A 20,923-nucleotide genomic window follows, 5' to 3' on the forward strand; every position below is an offset into this window, starting at 1 on the left:
TACAGCCAGAAAAAATGACAATCAGATCCTGTGACAAGCATAAGACTTGATCGGATTCTCATAGCCAACATTTCCAATTTCAGTTTATTTTAGAGTTAACATATCAACTACTCAGTTTTATTTTTGAGTAACTGCGTTGCTTTAGATACCTAAAACTAATTAAAAAGTGGTTTCTGAGGCAGTTGTTAAAATTATCTTGATATATTTGTGAAAAAACCTCAGTTGTCAATCTGCTTCTACTGAAAATGTTGTCTAAGGTTTTTTCTAGTTGTTATCTCTTTCTGGCGATAACATTCAAAATCTTCAGAATATAAAGTTCTATCATTATTATCGCTTACTTATCATATAAATGAATATATACGGTTAAAAAATAGAACCACTTTCTCTCTTTATTGATTCACAACAATAAACAAAGATTTGATCAATTGATTTTTGTACTGGTTGTTTGAATCTTCCCATTGATGTTTAGGAATGCAGGACTGCATCCTGTGCGGATTGCCTCGATATTACCTTAAATCACATGCACTTTAAAGCAGAGATGGATGGCGGCTAACAGTGGAATACAGAACGCGTGTTTCGTTCAGGCTTGTGTCAACTGGACTCAGATGCATAGTGGATAACATGATGTCGTTTGAAGCAAAGGGCATTGAGTTTGAGTCCCGGGGTGAACATCAACTCTGAGATGCAGAAACATCCAGCTGATGCGTCCCAAATAGGACGAAACGCACTTCCTCGATTCCACTGCTAGCCACCATCCATCTCTGCTTATAAACATTTTATTTATTTTAATTAAACAAAAGTATTATTCTTGATTCAGTTCTATAGTACACATCTCAGGTCTTATTCACTGTCTTAGCTTCTTATAATGTACTAACCAAGTAATAACTTAATGGATAATAAAAATAAAATTAATTTTAAAATCACTGTTTATAAACTTTTCGTTCAATTCACTCTTTCCTCTTCTTCTTCAAGTGGAATGAATAACTTTTAATTGAATTTCTGATTCACTAATTGTTCTTCGTTTTTTTATAATACATCTTTCATAGCACGATGTAATTTCTTTCCTAATTTGTATGCACTTTAATGGTTGTTTGTTTTTGCTTTCGCATTTTCCAGTTTTTACTGTTGCTAAATTAGTAAAAGATGTTTTGAAAGAAAAACTTCTTCAGTGGAAAAGTCATTTTATCCTTTTTTATTTTTCCTGGGTAATTGTTTTATTCTCCCTTAACTTGTACAAAAGTTTTTCTGTCATAGTTTGTTTCATTCCTGATAGTTTAGTGAATATATAAATGTATGTATAAGAATTTTGATTGGTAAATGTCGATCATTATTTGGGATCATACTGTGACAATTTTCTCTGTTCAGTGTTTGTTCTGTGAACAGCAAGGGAATTTTTTCACATAGCAGTTAATAAAAGGTTGCAATTCAAACTGATATATATTTTAGTTTTTACAAAAACATCATTACTTTTATTGGAGTTTTGCATTCTGAGCTACCTGAACGAAACTACCCTAAAATCACCCGCTCGAGCTACAAATTTACAGTGTTGCACCATTTTTATCTGTTAGTATGTTAGATGAAGGTTATGTGCTTCAAAGCAAATGTTGCCAGGTTAGGTGATATCTCCAAGATACATAAAATACTCAACACAGTCTTATAGTTTGCTTCCTAGTTTATGATCAGAGACTGATAGAAATCCGTTTATAAGATAATGAATGAAAAATTTTCTAGACATTTTCTGTTTTTACTTAAGGTGCTTGTTTATAGCATTTTATTTTTCATCATTTTATATTTTCAAAAAGTCTTATATTATTTACATACTTCAAGCAGAATATCAACATCAAAAAATCATGCCAAGAAAATATCTTTTCTTCGTGTATAAACATATAAAAAATCAACAAAAATGCATAAACAAATAACCGCTAACGACTTTACTTCAAACAACCCCAATGGATGCTATTATTTTTCTAGTTAAGCTTTCGAAACATTTTAAAAGATGCTATAGGTAAGTTTTTTTCAATGCACATAGTATACATAAAAATTCTGGATAAAAAGCAATATATACCCTTAAATTCGTTCATAACAAAATTATAATCAGTTCACAAACTTTATAAGCTATATTTTCAATGGTATATGCAAAGTTTCGATCATCTTGATACCTACACTTTAATTCCACAATAGGACGAAATGGCCGTCCAGTGCTTTCAGGTTTTCCCTGGTGGTCTAGCTTCAATTGGCTCACGCTTTCAAATATGAAAATTCATTTTTACTCATTATTTTAGTGAAATGAAGGATAAGAGAAGTAGCTAAGTGTTTGGCTTCTCATTGTTTCGACCTCATTTGCGGTGATGTAAATTCACATCATTTACTTTGAGTATTAAAAAGAAATATTAATATTATAATAAATGAAAACTATCTTCATATAAACAAGTCATTTAAAATAATCTTTTTTAATGAAAATACACTCCGATTCTTAGTTCTTAATTTATAATCAACAACTAATTTACCATATTCTTATTTACCTGATTTTGTTTTTAATCCGATATTGTTTATTATTTTTCTTTACCACAGGTTCATTTTACTTTTTCCGTCTAGATCATATGAATTGTTTTTGACAAGGGTAAACTAGTTAGAAAGAAATAAACAAATATATCACAATTAATTTTTTAATATTCGAAAATAAACAATTCGTTGAATGGTTTATGAAGACTGTTTTTTGCTGAATGAAAATCACTCTTAAGAAAGTGAGAAAAGTTAGGATGAAGCAGATGTCCAATATTTTTTAACTTGGAATACTTTTATATGCGGTATTCCTTCGTACGGATAAAAGAATATTGTGATACGAAGAAGTTAGAAAAGAATAAAATGAGATTTTAAAATATTCATGTATATCACTAGCGTTTCTTATATACTTATAATAGAGCTGAATATATAGAAATTTTGATGGGTTATTGAGTGCCATTGTGTAGTCTTATTCTACCTAGCATGTTGATTTTGAGTACATCTGTAAGTCCTGCTTCGGTTTGGGCATCCGGGCAGTATCACAGCCCTCACACAAATCAAATGAGATTTGTGCGGCACATATATATCTGGTGCTTCCTTGTACCAATATTTATGTGTTTAAATTAAATAAAAAAAAACACCTGTAAGTGATTTGGTGTCATGTACACTCTTCTTTTGTGTTATATGGTTTAATCCGTTCGGTCGGGATTCCTATACTCAAGTTTCATGCTATTTAGGAAGGCATATCTCTAAAGTTGATGCTTTAAGTGGAATAGATACCCATTATATCTAGTCTTTAAAGTAAAAGTGCTACTACTTATATGTTTGGTCAGCGACTGTACTCTTGTTGATAATAAATGTTCACTTCTTAAGAGGCACATCGGTTCTAGAAGGTTTGGGGTTGGACCGTAATGTCAAAAGCCAATTATTTCTAAATTTTAATCCTGATCTACCTACTGATTTTCGTGAACCACCTAACTTCTAATGCAACTAGTTTGTTACCATTAGGATTACTAATTTGATTTTTTCTATTCAGAATGTACAAGAATGATATCATAACAAGTTATTATTGATTATGTTTGATATTTCTTTGACAAGCTATTAAAATTGTTTACACACAAAATTTCTTGTTTGTAAATGTCATCCCACCAATATTTATTATCAGTTTACACGTCATTTCTATGTTGTATATAAATGTTTTATATTTAGATTACTTAATAGACGTTTTCCTCTTGTGTGTTATGTATTTCAGGAAACTTCATCAAACTTTAAAAAAATAACAACAGTTTTCAGTTAGTCTTGTGCTTCGAAATAATTAAATTATGCATATATTATTCACTAATTTAATAATTAATCATATTACAGTGGAAACATAGTATTTTTTTCATTAAGAAAAACTGATTTGTAATACCGTATTGTAGTACTTACCCCATAAATAAGCTAATTTTCTTCAAATATATATGTATGCCCAGTTTTAGTAAAGCGATATTCATATTACTTAGGGATTATTTATGCTGAACTTAGTCGGTAATTGGGATTCCTAATCTTAATCAAGCTGCTAACATACTATAATCTAATAGAAACAAGATCAATACATTAATTGTAAAAATTAGTTGAGCGTTTTAATCTGTTGATCGATTGGATTCAATGACTAGACGGTATGATATTGATTGTTAATTACGTATCGATCAATATGAATTAATTTTGCTTCATAAATTTCTTTTGTATTTGTTTTGAAATAGAATGCATTGCTTTATTCTGTGCAAGCGTAATAAACATTGAACGGTAGTTATGAAATAGTGCTTCATTAGTAGATGGGCTAGGATATCAGGTTTAATAATGATGAATATAGTGAGCGGTGATTCCAGTGGTATAACATGATAATTATAACTATATAAAACTAATTAATAGAAAGACAAGACGGAAGCACGAAACGGTAGCAAGAATTACCATGATAGATTGTTTGTCATATGTGTGTTCGGATGCTTTGTGACCAGGTGATATAGACATCCTTTTAATAACATAGGGAATGACACAATGATAATAAAGTTTGAGACTGACCATGAATAATACAAGGAGAAAAACACGAATAAATCACTTTTATTAATAGATGAGGTTTATGTAGTCTCTGGTGTGAGCAGTATCAGAGGATAGGTAATCATCAGTGCAGCGTGCAATCAGTGTTGGTGAATCTTTTCCATGCATGGATTGTTGTAAATTATTACAGACCTACAAAAATTTACTTACAACTTAATTCATATGGGAAGTAGATTTTGAATGAAAGAATATCACTTTTTATAAATTGCCATAATTCGGTGTTTCTGCATAGTGGATAATATTGGTGGATGTAAGATATAATTTATTTATTATTTTGGAGAATATTAGATTAGCACGTAACTATGATGAAATCAGAATTGCAAAAAAAGATCGGCAAAGCAAATTAACGCACATTGAGTAATGTAATTTCTAAATTTAATTTTCAGAATCAGTGGACAACTTCATTAATTCCCATTGTATTTCACCTTGTATATGACTTAGCATACAGGAAATGCTTAGCCGTGCTTTAGCAGTCATACACACAGTTTATATAAGGTATAACAGTCAAATGACCTATAGTACTATTTTTTACCACACCACTTGAGATCAGAAGAGCGTCTGATACAGAGGAGTATATTTAAACTGCTTCGTGTGTGTAACTGAAAAAAAACAAAACCATGCAAGCAACGCTTCTCTTATCCTATAAAACGTATTTAATTATAAGAAGCTAGTGGTTAACTTATGAAAACGTTTTAGAAATCCTAAAGTACAGCACTTAAACTAAATATCTGAAACTATGTTCTGTACAAACTAAGTTAATGAGGTCAAAGTGGCAAATCATGTGAAGAAAGCCGTGTTGTGAATTATTGATAAGTTTTCCTGCATTTTGTCGTATATTATATTTTCCTCTGTTCCACGGATAACTGGAGTCATATTTATAGCCCTATACTTGTACAAATTAGTCTTTTCTCAAGCTTTGCAGCATGCTATTTTATATGTGATGCTTCACTAGTCAAGGTGTGTACTTATTTTCAGAGTAAGTGGAAACAGTTTCAAAATAAGCAATAGAATATCAGATTCTCTATATCTGAAGTAAATATATACAATCCTGTCTACTTTATAACTCTTCGAAATCTCAAGTGAGGTAATGGGTTTATTGATTTGGAGATAAATGAAAGAAATAGGTTGTTTAAAATTACTAATCAAGTGTATGACTTCTGATTTATTATTCTAAATGTTTATTATTAGTTACAAAAATATTACTGAATAGGTTAGTGATTGTCTCAGCATTATTTATAAATGAACCATTGGGGAAATATTTCAGAGAATGTATGCACTTTGCAATAATATTGCAGGGTAATTGAATAAGAAAAACTAATTTTTTTAACAGTTTGAATCTACTGTTAAATGTTGACAACTTTTTGAAACAATTAAATTCATACTTTAAATGAGAATTACAAAATTGAATTGCTTGTTCATATTACTTTACAATTATAAAGTAGTGTCTAAAACAACATTCATTACTAATCGAATTGCCAATAAATTATAATAAACTTTTTAAATTTTATTTTCATTACTACTAATAAATCTTATCATCCAACATTCAACATCTGTGCGTATATATTCTTACCAAACTTTCAATAATTCTATAACAGTAAACTTTAATACTCATTTGATAAAAGAATTGTCATTCTAAAAAGTTGTGTCTGGGTGGTTTTTTTATGCTATGTAAAACAAATGATTGTCCTGTTTTGCATAAGTGAAGTTTATTAAATTGAAGTAAAAATGGAGAGTGAGTAATCCATTGAAGAAATAACCTCTTAGTGATTTCATCTTACCGTAAACCCCTATTCTAATAATAATCATAATGTACACACTAGTGACTAGTTTCAAGATAGATTTCCTATCCATTGCTTCTGAGTTTTCAATGGTGATCTAGCTTACATCGACTCATAAATTCAACTATGAAAATAAGCATTTCAAAAACAAATGTTGTAATGTTTTCTGTTAATAATAATAATAATATTAATAATGATACTTTACGTAGTAGTATAGCAAAGTAAGAATAATTTTTTTTAATGTTATTCTTCTTAAAAGAATAAAAAGAGAGTTGTTATAAAGCTCAAAATATAAGTCAATAATGAAAAAGATGATTACTTTAAGACAACCTTAAAAGGTAATAAGAGACGATAAGAAAGCAAAAATAGTTCCATTTGTGTTATATGACTGAATGAATATCATAGAGTGATAATTTGTTTAACGATGGACTATTACTATTCTAGGCGACAAAACAAGATAAATTTCATTTGTCTGCATAAGAATTTCTTGTGTATATGTTAAAGGCTTTAATATAGTACATGCAAGAAGATAATACGCCTATGGCAACTTTCCATTAGCTTTGGAGATAATAGTGAATTATGAATTTGTTATGATTAAATGACCAATCTACTTAAATTGTTACATTGTCACGCAAATTGCAGATCTTTTTCTTTTTTTCTTACCAATAATAGGACAAGTGTTCTCGAACATTTTTCTTGAACAGTGTTAAGAACATAGAATGATCAATTTAGCTGGTTTAGAGAGATCGAATGAAATTATCACTACAGGTCATTTGGACTAGTTGTTTTTGTAGCTTTCCTTCTGATGATGCATGTCAAACACTTATCTAAATACCAACAAGAGTAACAAACTTTTAAAGGAGTTGCAAATTCATATTTATATGCAAAACATCTCTAGTATAATTTACAGTGACTTGATGGGAGGTATCAACAGTATACTTTTTCTTGTCATCTTAATAGCTATTTATCTTCAAATAATACTACAAAGCATTTCTATATTTATTGTTTAACGTAGTCACATATGCCTAGTATATATGAAAAGAAGAAATAACTGAATTAAAAGTCAACCGTTATAAATGGTCATAAAAGTGTACGGAATGGATATATGCTTCCTTTTAAATAATCTCACTCACTTATTATACTTCTATGTGTCTGAACTTGAATCTCTATATAAGTTGGTCTTTTTCAATACCTAATAATAAATTCTAATCTTAGTAAATAAGATTATTCACAATTAACTTTTAACAGTTTTTCAAGTGTTTGTGTTTCCTTAAGTCCTTAAAATCAATCTCTTTTAACTGTTGATCAGAAAAATAAATTCAAAACAAATATGCTTTCAGGGACTAATATTTTAATGTTACATTTCTCTTCTTTTCTCTAGGTACACATGTTATGGAAGGTTCTGGTAAAATGGTTGTTACGGCTGTTGGAGTGAATTCACAGGCCGGTATTATATTTACATTGTTAGGTGCGACTGAAGGAGACGGTTCATCGGCTGCCCCACCTCCTCCCATTAATTTAGCTAATGCTAATGAGATGACAGAAATTTCAAGAAATACAAATCCATCACAACAAAATTATGATACAGATGGTAAACAACAACATGAAATAAATAAAAACCCCAATGATCAAACTAATGGTAATAAACATTCAACTAAAGGAGGTGGCCATGTTGCTTTCAGTGGTACATCTGATGGTAAATAAAATTTGATTAGTAGTAGATTATATATAAAATGTTTATTTTTGAGGAATATTTGTAATTTGTTCCCATATATGTTGAATTATAGTAATACAAAGTTATTAAACACCATTTCAATTTGCTATGAGTTGTTGATAGTGAATGTTAATTACTTATCAGTCAGATACTACTAATGATAATCATATGAATAAGTCATCGAAATGACTGTAAGCAAAAGAAACGAAATTTATTTTTAGAAATACATTTCCTTGTTAAATTATTATTTAGGTATGGTTTAAAGAGGGATTTTTATCACAAGCTAACATTTGATATTAAAATATGATTATTTCTAGTATAAATGGTCTATAACAAGTGTCATTATCGGTATCCAGAAGTCTTAGTTAGAATAGCATGAAATTTGTATTCACTTCGATCAGAAGTGAGGAATTAACACACTGATGACTTAAAAATTGAATTGTATATGTTATGTCCTTAATTTATACAATTATCGCGAGACACGATAGCCAAATGAGATACGCCGACTTATACGAAGAAACTAATGACGCATACACTAGTACAAGCAGCTTAGAGTCTCGATTGGTCCTTTTTCTGCCTAGCCCTGCCTGTTAAGTTCAGAATGCCAGTTTCAGCTTCCGCGATACGAATCATATATTTCAAACATACTTTGTTTATATACAAGCAAATCAGACCTCATCACACCATGAAATGGAAAGTAACATTTGTACAAGATCAAGCCAGAAAGGTGCTGTGATTGTGAGAAACTATTACTAATCAATTGGGAATGTCTCAACAATATGAAAGCTTATCATGAAAGAAATATAAATATACATATAATACAGTCACTTGATAGTCATACATTTAGAATATACGTATATATATATTAGTCCATAAATAGATCTCAACAGCTACTTTTCATCATTCTCGTCGGGATATAACAGTATAAACTATAGTATAACTAAAGTAATGAAATATTATCTTCCAATTTTATATGTACATTATAGAAAATCCATGATTAAATACATTTCATTACTCTATTTAAACAAGTCATATCAGATATTTTAACTGAGATCATGAAAAATGAATTAGTTTCAACTTATTGAAGTTATGTCATAACACATAAATTGGTAAATGTTTTATAAACAGATGTTATCCATAACTCTTAAAAATTCTGTTAACATATTGTTGTGAAACGATAAAGACAAGCGAAGAAAACTAATTTATTGTGTAATGCACAATTATAAAGGGTGTTTTTGTAAAACATGTAAACCAGATATTAAATACATACATTATACACACATCTTCCTTCAGTTACCTTTTTACACACTTCATGATTCTTTCAATTCTGGTGTTTTCACAATTTCTCTCTCTCTGTTTATATTTCTGTTCTGTGCAATTGAATCATCTGATTTTTCTGCTGGCAAACATTCCACTTTTGGTTGGTGTTACATACTACTTATATCTGTTAACATAAGCAGCATACACTATAAAATATAGTTAAAAATAAAGAGCTGACTGAGAAAAATTATATGCATTCAGTTTTGTTAAAACACATAATGAAATAAACTATTGTTATGAATATTACTATTAAAATTATTGATCTGTTCTAGGTAATCTTAAAATAGAAATTTAATGGAGAAATTTTCTTCTGCCCCAAAGTCATAAATTCACAAATTAAACATTTATCAAAGTTTAAAATCAGCCATTAATTGGTTTGAAAATTCATAATATAACGCAGGTACTTTCCGTTATCATTGTTGGGTAACTGCTTCACATCTGACACAGTTGAACTCCACTAGTTACGATTTATCAGTATAAATTTTGGAACTATCTCTAGAAGTCAGTCACTAGAGAGGATGTAATAATTACCAGAACAAGCAGCTTGTAGAGCTTGCTGAATGTTATTGAGATCACGAAATTCACTCAGTTAAACAGGTATCAGAAAACAGGAAGTATTAAGTGGCTGTTTCACCCTAGTAGTCGATTCTTAAACAGATTGCATTCAAGGCCGAAGATCTTCAAGTTCTAAAGATTTAATTGCATGTGAGTCAAGTACTCTCTGGGAGACCTAAAGCTATTGGGTTCGATCATTGGTAGGATTGCAGTTTTGAAGGGTTTAGGAGCCGCGGCGGGACTATAACGTATGAATGAAAGAATCAGATTTAATATAACAGATCCTAAATTTGACGCGAATTTAATTCATCCAATTAGATAAATAGCATTTTGGTATTATAGGATACAGGATACCTGTAAACCATTTTTGAGAAATCCACTTGAATCGTATTTTGAAACCCAACTTATCTTAGGTACAGTTGAAGTTGATGTAATGTTAATTTTAGGTTACAGTTTCAATTCCCATTCGGTTGACACTATCGGTTACAGCTTTTCTTCACCACTCCAAGAAATTTATTTTGCAAACACATTATTATCGGATAGATGACTGATTTGCAGTCTAATCATACTACTACTTCAAACTTATGTAGTTTATGAATTTTATTGGTTCCCTGAGAAAAATACAAAGCCAGTCTGTGTTCTACTTTGTACATATTTCACTGGTAATGTGAAATAATCTCTGACATAAAAAATTTGACATGAAAACACTGAAGGACATTTTAAGGACCCTCTAAATTAAGACCTCATTTATAATTCAGTTGAATAATTTTATATTTTTGCTTTCCATTATAAGTTCCTCAGCTGGTAAAAATCCACTATCATTTAGAGGATATTGACTTAACTTTAAGCTACTTGCAAAAAGTAATCATATTAACAAATCGCTTAGCGACTTAGTGTTTCTCTTCAAACGATTCAATCAAATCCTGTCATTAACCCAAATCAATCAGAAAATATCGAATAAAATCAAATTTTTACTTTTTGATTGTTTAAATTTTTAAAGAATAAAAATGCCGTTGTCATTCTAGGATATTTAAATGTACATATCTTGTATAACCTTGTATATTTGTGTTAAATTATCATTATTATTTGTTTGACCTTATCCTCAGGATGTGAAGTTCATGCTAAAAATAAGCCTCGTTAATTTGAAAACTCAACTTTAAGGTCAAAATTTCGTTTCGTTTCTTTCTTGTGTGAAATTTACCCATGTTCATACAGTGTATATAGAAATTCAAAACTATTTCATTACTTTTCATGCCAAAAATAAAAGGAAGTGAATGAATGTTACCCTTCTCATTTAGTTGATTGTACCGTTCGTCAATGATTAACGTTATAATTATTTACAATTTATAAAATTCAACAAAAAACTGCTGCTCGAGTATTCGAGTATTTATTTGAACTCTGATCATTTCCTGGTTGTGCTATTTTTATCTTTGGTTTCAATAACCAACAAAATCATATTAATAGACCGAATAATATGGGAAAATTGGCTATAGCTTCAGTTAAAAACAAATATCAAACCGAACTAGGTTCAAGGGTAGCTGTCGACCTACCGAAAAGTCTCAATGAACAATGGCTGTATTCGCATGGCGTCATGGAAATGGTGAGCGGAACTGACTGTAGATTTGCAAGACGCCCAGCTTAAGAGCACTAAGATTTTAGAAGCTTCTTATAGGTACTTGATGCAAGTCAGTTTATTATGGCTAGTAGAGGAAATGACGGGTTTGAAAGTTAGATAGTATCCCAGCATTATGGAATAAAGCGACTATTTTCCATATTTCTGAAAGGACTTCACATCATGTATGCTATAACTATCAGGAGGCAACTTAACTTTCAAATGCATCTCAACTTTTGGCTGCTAATATACTTCTCAGGTACTTTAAACTCGCGAAGGACCGTCGCGTTGGTCACAAATTGTTTCCCGTGGCTGTATTGATTTTATCTTTGGCCTCCGCCAAATTTTAGACCAAATGCCCTGGTATGGCCGAGAGTAGGGAGAGCCTGACCTCCCTCTCGAAATGCTCTCACACGGCCTCTGCCAGGGAAGTTCTACTAACTGCCTTCTCGTGGCGGGGGTGTTTTTTACGAAATTGAGAGAATGAAATGCGAATGTACGGCTCTTTAACAGGGTCGGTGGACACGGAAAGTTCACCTAGGGGAGTTGGAAAACCCTGATTCCAAACAGATGGTGTACATGGGCTCCAGTATCCTGGGGGAACAAAATGGTGTACGAAACAATCATCGGTTACCGGCTAACATGGGACTACATCTCCTCACGATCCTCCACTGCCTTGTGGAACAGACTGTTGGGCCAAGGGCTTGGGGTGTGACCCCCTAAGTTAACCACGTGCTTCGGTCTGGGCACCCGGACAGTATCATAATCCTCACACAATTGAAATCAGTGACAATTTTTTGTGTGCCGCATATATATCTAGTGCTTCCTTGTACCAATATTTGTGTTCGAATAAATAAATACTCTGATTCCAGGCCCAAACAGATTTTGATAACATACTTGTCTCCGATTCGTTGGATAGGACTGTACTTCATGATTGTCTGCTAAAGAAGCGTACGTGAGAAGCTCATTAACATCTGTATACACTCAACTCGGAGGCAGAGAGAGAACTCAAAAATCTTTCTACATTACTGCATTCGAACAGTATGGATATACGGGATGGCTCAATTTTACTATTCCTCTTTAACTTTAGCATCGATTACACTTTAGAAACGTCTGCAATGGAAGTAGATATTAGCCGTAAAGATCTGTTACGTTAAGAATTCTTTTCGGCCTTTAATATGCGGATGATATTTTCTTACTATGAGATGATACGCAAGCTATTCATTCCATACATAATAAATTCCCAATCGTTTTCCATCGGCATGGACTTCACTTGCACCTGAATGCAAAGTACTTTTACAAGACTGATAATAGTCTGTGTCCACAATTAACCTTGATGGTGAACATTTCGAAGTATTCAAGAGGTTCTTGTATCTGGGTAGTTGAATGAATGATGGTGGTGGCGTGGTTGACAACGTCAATATACGCATAAATTGCTGAATTTCAGTGACTACACCTTGTTAGCTATGGGGAAGTTTGTTAGTGTACGTTCAGGCCTAGTGATTATAATTCACTTTCTGAAACTATTCTTGAACACCAGTTTTGCTGGCTTGGATTTATTTTGCGAACGTTTCCCAGGAGCTTTTGTGTAGTTCGTTATTTACTGATTCAACGACTGAATGGAAAGGGTGGAGAGGTGGTCAGTTTTTTAACATGGTGTGGCGATATGAAAGAAATCTGTGAGGAACAAGCATCTGTCGGCCGGTCACAATTCCCTGGTTGATTTCCAAGAGACAGTCCAACCCAATGGCTCGGGACTTCGTCAGAAGTGACTCAGAATAAATTACATTGGTAGTCTTATTGTTATTTGTTTTATTTTCTTCGCCAAAATGAGAGGAATTCCTTCAACTGCAAGGATTCTTTCTGACTGTATTCGTTCACCTGAATTTGTTCACCTAATATATACTAATCTAGTTTACAAATTTTTATTAATTTGATTATTTTTTTGATCACGTTCTCTCTTCTTTATATGTCTCCTCACAATTTCAGTCAATTATTTTTGTCAGTGCCAGGTTTTCCATGGTGGTCTAGCTGTAATTGACTCATGAACTTAACTATTAAATTATTTATGTGGTGGATATTTATTTTTTGTTCTCATTCGTGCCAAGATCAATGTGTTCAAATAAATAAATAAAATATTATCAGTATAGGATTGTGAATGCTGTTGAGTGTTTATGTGAGATTGTGAAGCGATCAGTGTTAGACCATCATTGATAACCTGGAAGCACTGGATGACCATTTCGTCCTGGTATGCGTCTAGCTTAGCTCGACTTATGATTTAAACTTTGAAAACACAACAATCTCCACAAATCTCTATCTTGATACCGTGTTAGGTGTGAAGCAGTTACTCATCAAAGACAATGAAAGATTTTCGCGTACACGGTGGATTGATCGTAGTTAGACATTAACACCGAAGGATGTCAGCTCAGTGGTCTGGAAGTTAAGAGTTCGCGCGCGATGCCAAAGGTTATAGGTTCGAGTCATACAAGTGAGATCGTGGATGCGCACTGCTGATGATGCCGTCCAGTGCTCTCAGGTTGCTTGTGGTGGTTTAACATTTATCGGTTCATGGTCCCAAGTAAAAATAAAATATGAATGATTACTGTGTGGTCAAGCGTTTTGTAGAGATTTGTTTGAAGATTTAAAAATAACATTTGTCAATGAATAATATCAATTATAGAACAACTTGAAACGTTCTTTCAATTTGTTTCACGATTGAGTGTGGTCAACAGAAAAGCCTGGCCTTAGGTTTTAATGCTAATTTACACTTGTTAACGAAGCATATTTGCCATCTTAAGGGAACTGATACTTCTCTTGAGATTCAAACCTGTGTTACCCTGTTTCACATTCTCAGATTCTACTAATGAGCTTTTGTGGCTAGTACTGATCTCCTCTACAATGAGATATGGCAATCGATTGACCATTGAAATAATTACCCTAGTCCACTAATATTTATCGAATTCTGTCGATTAAGTTGTTATTTCAAGTTAATAAATAGAAATTTCGAACCTACGAATTATTGATATTTAAAATATTGAATAAACATCTTAACTACCATTTTTAACGCCCTCTACAAAAAAAAGAAACTAAACTTTTCAATCAAATAGTTTCAATGAAATACTAGTTTTCTCATAAACATTAACCATTCAGAGTAATTACATTGAATTGTTATTATTCCGAATAACTAGATTTAACTTTCAACATATTTCATGTTATCTGTAGGTATATAGATTTAGTTGATATGCAAGTTTTAATTCATTACTTTCTTTGAGTGTATGAATGACTTACATACTCTTATATATTTATAATTATACAATATTAATGCTTATTAGTAAATTAGAAAATATATTGAGTTTAGTGGAACTACTAAATATTCAGGTATCCTTAGTGTAAAAATTCTATTAACTGATATAACTGCCTGATATTAGAGAATGTTCTATGTATTTTTTTCCCTTTTCATTCTACTTCATTTATCCTAGCTCTTTTCTTTGTCTCACGTGGAAAATAATTTCATAGCTGAGTTTCATCTTTTCTTTTATATTACATTCTATTTCTCTTTCCTATTTATGTGCCTTTTGAAGTGAGAAAAAAATACAAAGATTTAAAGACATCAACGACAAATTAATATATCTTTTCTTCCCTCACTAATTGTTCTCACATTTTGATGTTGTTTCATAATTATACCTTCTATATATCATCAATATTCTGTAAACTGATATCCAATGCTTGCTGTGCAAACACATTCCATACATATACATATATGCAACATTATTGTATAATAAAATCAGCAGAAGTAAGTAGTTGCATGATGAAACCATCTTGACATATAAAACATTTAGCTGAAATATTTTTTAAAAGGCGAATATACAAAGGTGTGGAGACTGTGAAAAGGACTAGAATTAAAAAATTATATATATGTTTATGTACCTGATTAACAGAAAACCGTAATTCTCCATCACTTGTCCCTGTTTCTGTATTTTTCCTTGACAATAATTACTTTTAAATAGATAAAGAATAGACAGTCAAGTTGAACTGTTACATTCGTATTCACTTGTAAATTTTTTACTACTTCAAGCGGATATATATATATATATGTCTCGGGGCACGCAACGATAAATCTACATTAATCTAGTTCTACAGTATTTCCTTATAAAGCAATATAGTTAGAATTAGTTTGGAAAGTATGAATTTGGAATACATTGGATGGAGTTGAAATAATATATCGGGCTTTGAAACTAAGCTACTCTTTAGTTTAAGAAGCAGTTAGACTTTTATTACTCTATAATCTTATTTGAAAACTTATGCAGTTCTGTTATGTCTATTGTTTAAATGGATTTCAAAAAAGATCTATTCTGTTAGTGTTCAGTGAATACGACCTTTTTTAAAACGACTATTTGATGATGTAATTAAATACGGTTAGTTAGTAGTACGCAAGATAGAATTTGCTACATTACATCTGTGCAACAAGATGACAGACTAGCAAAATTGGTATGAGAGTGAAAGCAATTTTCCAACCAGAAATTAAGTTTAATAACTAATAACTTAAAAGACTAGTAAATAATTTCTTTTGTTTCAGTTATTTTTAGTAATACTACTGAATCAGAAAAAAATACTTTCAAATCCCGCTTGTTAAATAACTGAATCAAACTAGTTTGTATCAGTTACGCAGTAATCTGGATATTTTTATACAGTAAGATTGAATATCACAACGTATGCCACTTTTCAGTTAGAGTTCGCTTGCTTGACACATTTATCTTATTAAGAATGAAACATACGTATCGACCAAACTTCAAAATATATTACTTTTCACATCGATCATTGAAAATCCATCAATATTTTATTTTTTGGTAACATGAGTTTTATGACACAATTAACTTGACCTATGTGTTTTTTTATACTGAATCCAATTAATTCAACGTTTTAATCTACAGTTTATTACTTTATATAAGTCATATTACCGGTGTCATGCAATTCTTAGAGAAAGAAGCACAATGTACAAGCCCATACTTGTTTAATAAAATTCGAATATTTGATTTCGCAGTAACTACAATGCCTTTGCACTATTCAGTGTGAAGCGATTAAGTATCGATATCTCGCCATAATTATCTCAGCTATTCTGTGAGGATAATTGTATACACCATGAAAAGCTGAACAGCTTATGGACAATATTAGCAAACAATAATTTTCATAATTTAAAACATTAACTAAAGTTAGCTAGACTGTCACTGAAGACCTGGAATCACTGTATAACCGTTTTGTTTTAGCATGCAACTTTTCAAAAGTGCTCATCGAAAATCCTATCAGAGATTTAATCCGAAACCTAAGGTTTCATGCGAACATAACCCCGATATCATTGAGTTTGCCTCCAACGATTTCAGTGCCTTACTTCAATCAATTCTTAATCCTGCACAATCCTCATACATCTCCTGTAGTGGATAACTATTATTGATTTAATATCAATAATTCACTTCTTTTGTTGGCGAATCAATAACTGATTTCACTTAAGTTCCTGGACAATACATCTACACAGATAATTTGAAAAATTAATCAAGTCATTAAGCTTCTAAGCAGAAATAATCTCCCTAAATTCAATACAATTACTTAAATAATATTTTACTATAAAATAAGAATAATAACTGAGCTTATTATATCTTATAAGCCATAAATTTTCTAAATACGCAATATTGTTCCAAACAAAATGTGAATTATTATTGTTCTTTTTTTTTGTTTACAAGTGTAGTTTATTTATTAAGAAAAACATGCATAAATAATTTCAGTTTGCTCGTAAAATGAATAAGCAGAAAAAATCATTAAAAAAAAATATTCTAGATATTTATTTTTATTTATGGCGATGCAATAAGCGTAAAAAATTTAAGACATAATTAACTACAAGAAACATTTGCAAATGGTTACTTGAATGTTTAACGAATATACATATGTAATAGTGAACTACTATGGGCATGTTACTAGTAAAACTACATATTCCTATAAATATACATTTTATTTACAAATATTTGTATAGAATTAGTAGATCTATAACACATTTACTATCCATTTTAAATATTCATTACATTTTATAATATTTATTGTTCTTAAATCAATTGAATTCATTCTCATCTATAAATTGTATTTGTTACTGATAATGTTAATAAAAAAAACAGAATGTAATAAAATGTGTATTATACATTGATACGTAAAATAATCGTTGTTTCTTATTATGAACTATGAATCAGTGATTATAGTACTAATAATCAGTAAGTGGTAGTTTGAATTAACATGACGGTATTTAAAACACTACGATATGTATGTATGGTGATACTAAACTTAAAAAAAAGATATCCACTTGAAATCCTTTTTTATTAAAATGGCAATATACATGTCCAGTTTTATTGAATCTAATATAGTTTTTTTCTAGTGTGTTTCATGCAGAAAAAATTTGTAACATTTTGCACTGAATGTAGTACGAAATGAACATTTTGAAAAAAAAATACTGAAAAACATCTGTGCGTAAAATATTAGCGATTTTTTAACGTACACTTTATTTTCATTATACATTGTACATGAATTAGATATATTACTTTTTAAACATACTCAGATTTCATACTTTACAATAGGGTTACTTGTTGAATTCGAATGAATCGGGCATAAATTGTAGATAGATAGTTTTTACCAAGAATTGAGTAAATACATTTATTAAACAATAACTAGTTTAGTATCTTTATAACCAGTTGAAATGATGGAGGAGATATACTGCTCAAATGGATAGTTTTGGTGATGTTTTATTCCTGAGCTAAGTGACTTAGATATACAGTTTTCATTGTCATTATGGACAACATCACTGCCCAATTTATGTGACAATCATCTTTCTAGCTACTCCATTAATGATATGTCAGTTTGTATCGTTTGCCTTATTTGTGGTTGGCTGTCTCCATAGATTTTGTTGCCTTTCTTTGTCTTTGCATTTACATTGAATATCGTAGTTATTTAACTGCTGGCCTTATGATTGATTGATCCGTATGAGTTCATAGATTGAATCTGTATTGATGTGGCTGTTGATTGCTAAATGATCTAAATACTATTCTTCCAGAATGTTGGCGCACGCTGAATGGCTAATTCTCACCCAATCAGCGCTAGTCGATACCTGGAGAAGACTCCAGGATCTTCTTATGTAAAAACCATAAATATACTAACGCATTTCTTATTGTGCTTCTCACTTCATCTACCCCTTGCTATTCGGAATATAATTTTTTTCCTCTTCAACCGTGTTCTGATTTGGGGACTTGTCGAGTGAATTGGTGTCCAAGACTACCAAGCAACAGGAATAGCTGGGTCGTAGTAAGAGAAATTATAACACCTAAGTTTTCACTGGTTCAGGTATTGATTAAAATCCCCACCAAAGATACGAGATATTTATAAAAAATCGGCTTGTTTAATACTACAGTTAGTTTTGGATTTTTATTTATGTCGAATTGAAATCAAGAGCCAAATATTGAAATGTGTCCTACTTTTCAAACAATTTTTAGTCAAAAAAGCGTGTGTAATGTATGTATTTATATATAAACCTTTGATTATGAGTAGAAAACTTTATTATTAATGACTAATCATCCTACTTCTTTTTTGGTTATATTTTAGTTGTGGGACCAGATAAAAATAAATTGGCAGCCACAGGTGGTCGTATTGAAAATCATCAACAAGATAATTTAAATCAACGTAACAGTTTAGGTAGTGGAGATGCAGAGGCTACTGAAGATGGCAGTGATGCACCTAAAGGTCGTAAGCGAAGAAAGAAAAAATATTCAGTGCTTCAAGCGAAGTTAACTCGTTTAGCAAGCTTGATTGGACAACTGGGTAAGTTAAGTAACTTTGAAGTATATCTCAACTAAGGATCACTAAAACTTATTAGGTTTTAAACAGGTATTCTACTTTATTTGTACAATCCTAAAATATAATCTATGTTATTTCATGAGAAAATGAATTAAGAGTAAGTGTATTCTAAAGCAATCAGAGAGATTTTGAACACCATTTATAGATCGCCACTGGCGTATATAGCTTCAAGATATATTGCAGTGTAGTGTTTCTTAAATATCGTTTTCTGTATGAATAAATAATATAATATATTTGAAACCTATCATCGTGTCACCATACTTAGTGACATTCATTCTCAAAATAATCAATAACAATCTCCTATTTTGTTCAAAAACAAAGAAGCATTTGCTAGTAATCGAAAAACAACAGGCGTGGTAAATCATTATTTACTTATTATAGTATGGAAGTACAAAAATAAGGAGCAAACCTTCACCAATAATTTTTTAAAAAACCAAATCTATTCTCTTAAACAAGATGAGAACAAAAATAGATTGCTTTATTTCAAATATTTGTTTCATGGGTATAAAATACTCCTTCATCAAATTTAGCTTCTCATAAAAGTATTTAGTAAGTTACAATTGTCAGACTAAACTGACTACATTCGTATTTTCATAGTTGGATTCACGAGTTGATCTAAGCTAGATCCCCATTGAAAACCTGGAAGCACTGGGATCCATCGGTCGTGGCTTTTGATTAGAACTCCATGAGTTCCGTCTTGAAGCTAGTCACTAGTGAGCACATGATTATTGTCAGTATGGGGGTTTGTGGAAATTGTAGTACTTTCACCGTTAGATGACGGCTTACTGGTCTAGAGGTGAAGCATTCGCATGTGAGGTTAAAGGTTATGGGTTCGAGTTCCGTGTACAGGATTGTGTATACACACTGCTGAGGTGTCCCATACTTCCAGGTTTCCAGTAGTGGTCTAGCTTACATTGACTCGTGAATTCAACTGTCGAAATGCTACAACCTCTACAAATCCTCATACTGACATTCATATTTATTTTATCTATAGAATTACTACTCAATCATAGATGTAAGAAACAAAACGAAAATCGTTTACCAATCGATTGATTATTCCTAAAAGTCACTTATTTACTTTGCTTTATGATAACAAACTTCAAAAGAGATTATTATGTACAAGACATGTAGAAATATAAATATCCTGATTACTTTTTTTCGGTTTGTTAGATTGTCCTATCTAAATATTTCTGTTATCTACATTGAAGCAAGTTAAACCTATGTCATTTTGTAAACACAGGGAACAACTGTTATGTCATGAAATTTAATAAATCGCTACCTAAAATTTCATCTAAATGTTTATACTTATCTTCTACTTTTTGATAAATGATGAAGTAATTACGTGAATGCCAGTCAAATGTATGTCCAATGATAATAAATATGTCCTATAAATAATTAAGTTAAATAAACAAAAATTCATTTTATATATAAATTAAACTTCAGACAGACTTGGTTCATACT

The 20,923-nt window shown here is 31.1% G+C and overlaps 1 protein-coding gene across 1 annotated transcript in view; it reads left to right on the top strand.

Annotated features, from left to right (window-relative positions):
* The window catches only part of Smp_137170 (putative plasma membrane calcium-transporting atpase), a gene marked incomplete at its 3' end in the record, with an annotated part of 139,897 nt that overhangs the window by 87,822 nt on the left and 31,152 nt on the right, over positions 1-20,923 (top strand). The window contains exons 5-6 of the mRNA XM_018796677.1: positions 7,759-7,845; positions 19,223-19,426. Of these exons, the coding sequence (XP_018651795.1) occupies positions 7,759-7,845; positions 19,223-19,426 (291 nt within the window). The remainder of the gene's footprint in view (positions 1-7,758; positions 7,846-19,222; positions 19,427-20,923) is intronic.

This window comes from Schistosoma mansoni, chromosome 4 (genome assembly GCF_000237925.1).
Source record: "Schistosoma mansoni strain Puerto Rico chromosome 4, complete genome".
NCBI lineage: Eukaryota > Metazoa > Platyhelminthes > Trematoda > Strigeidida > Schistosomatidae > Schistosoma > Schistosoma mansoni.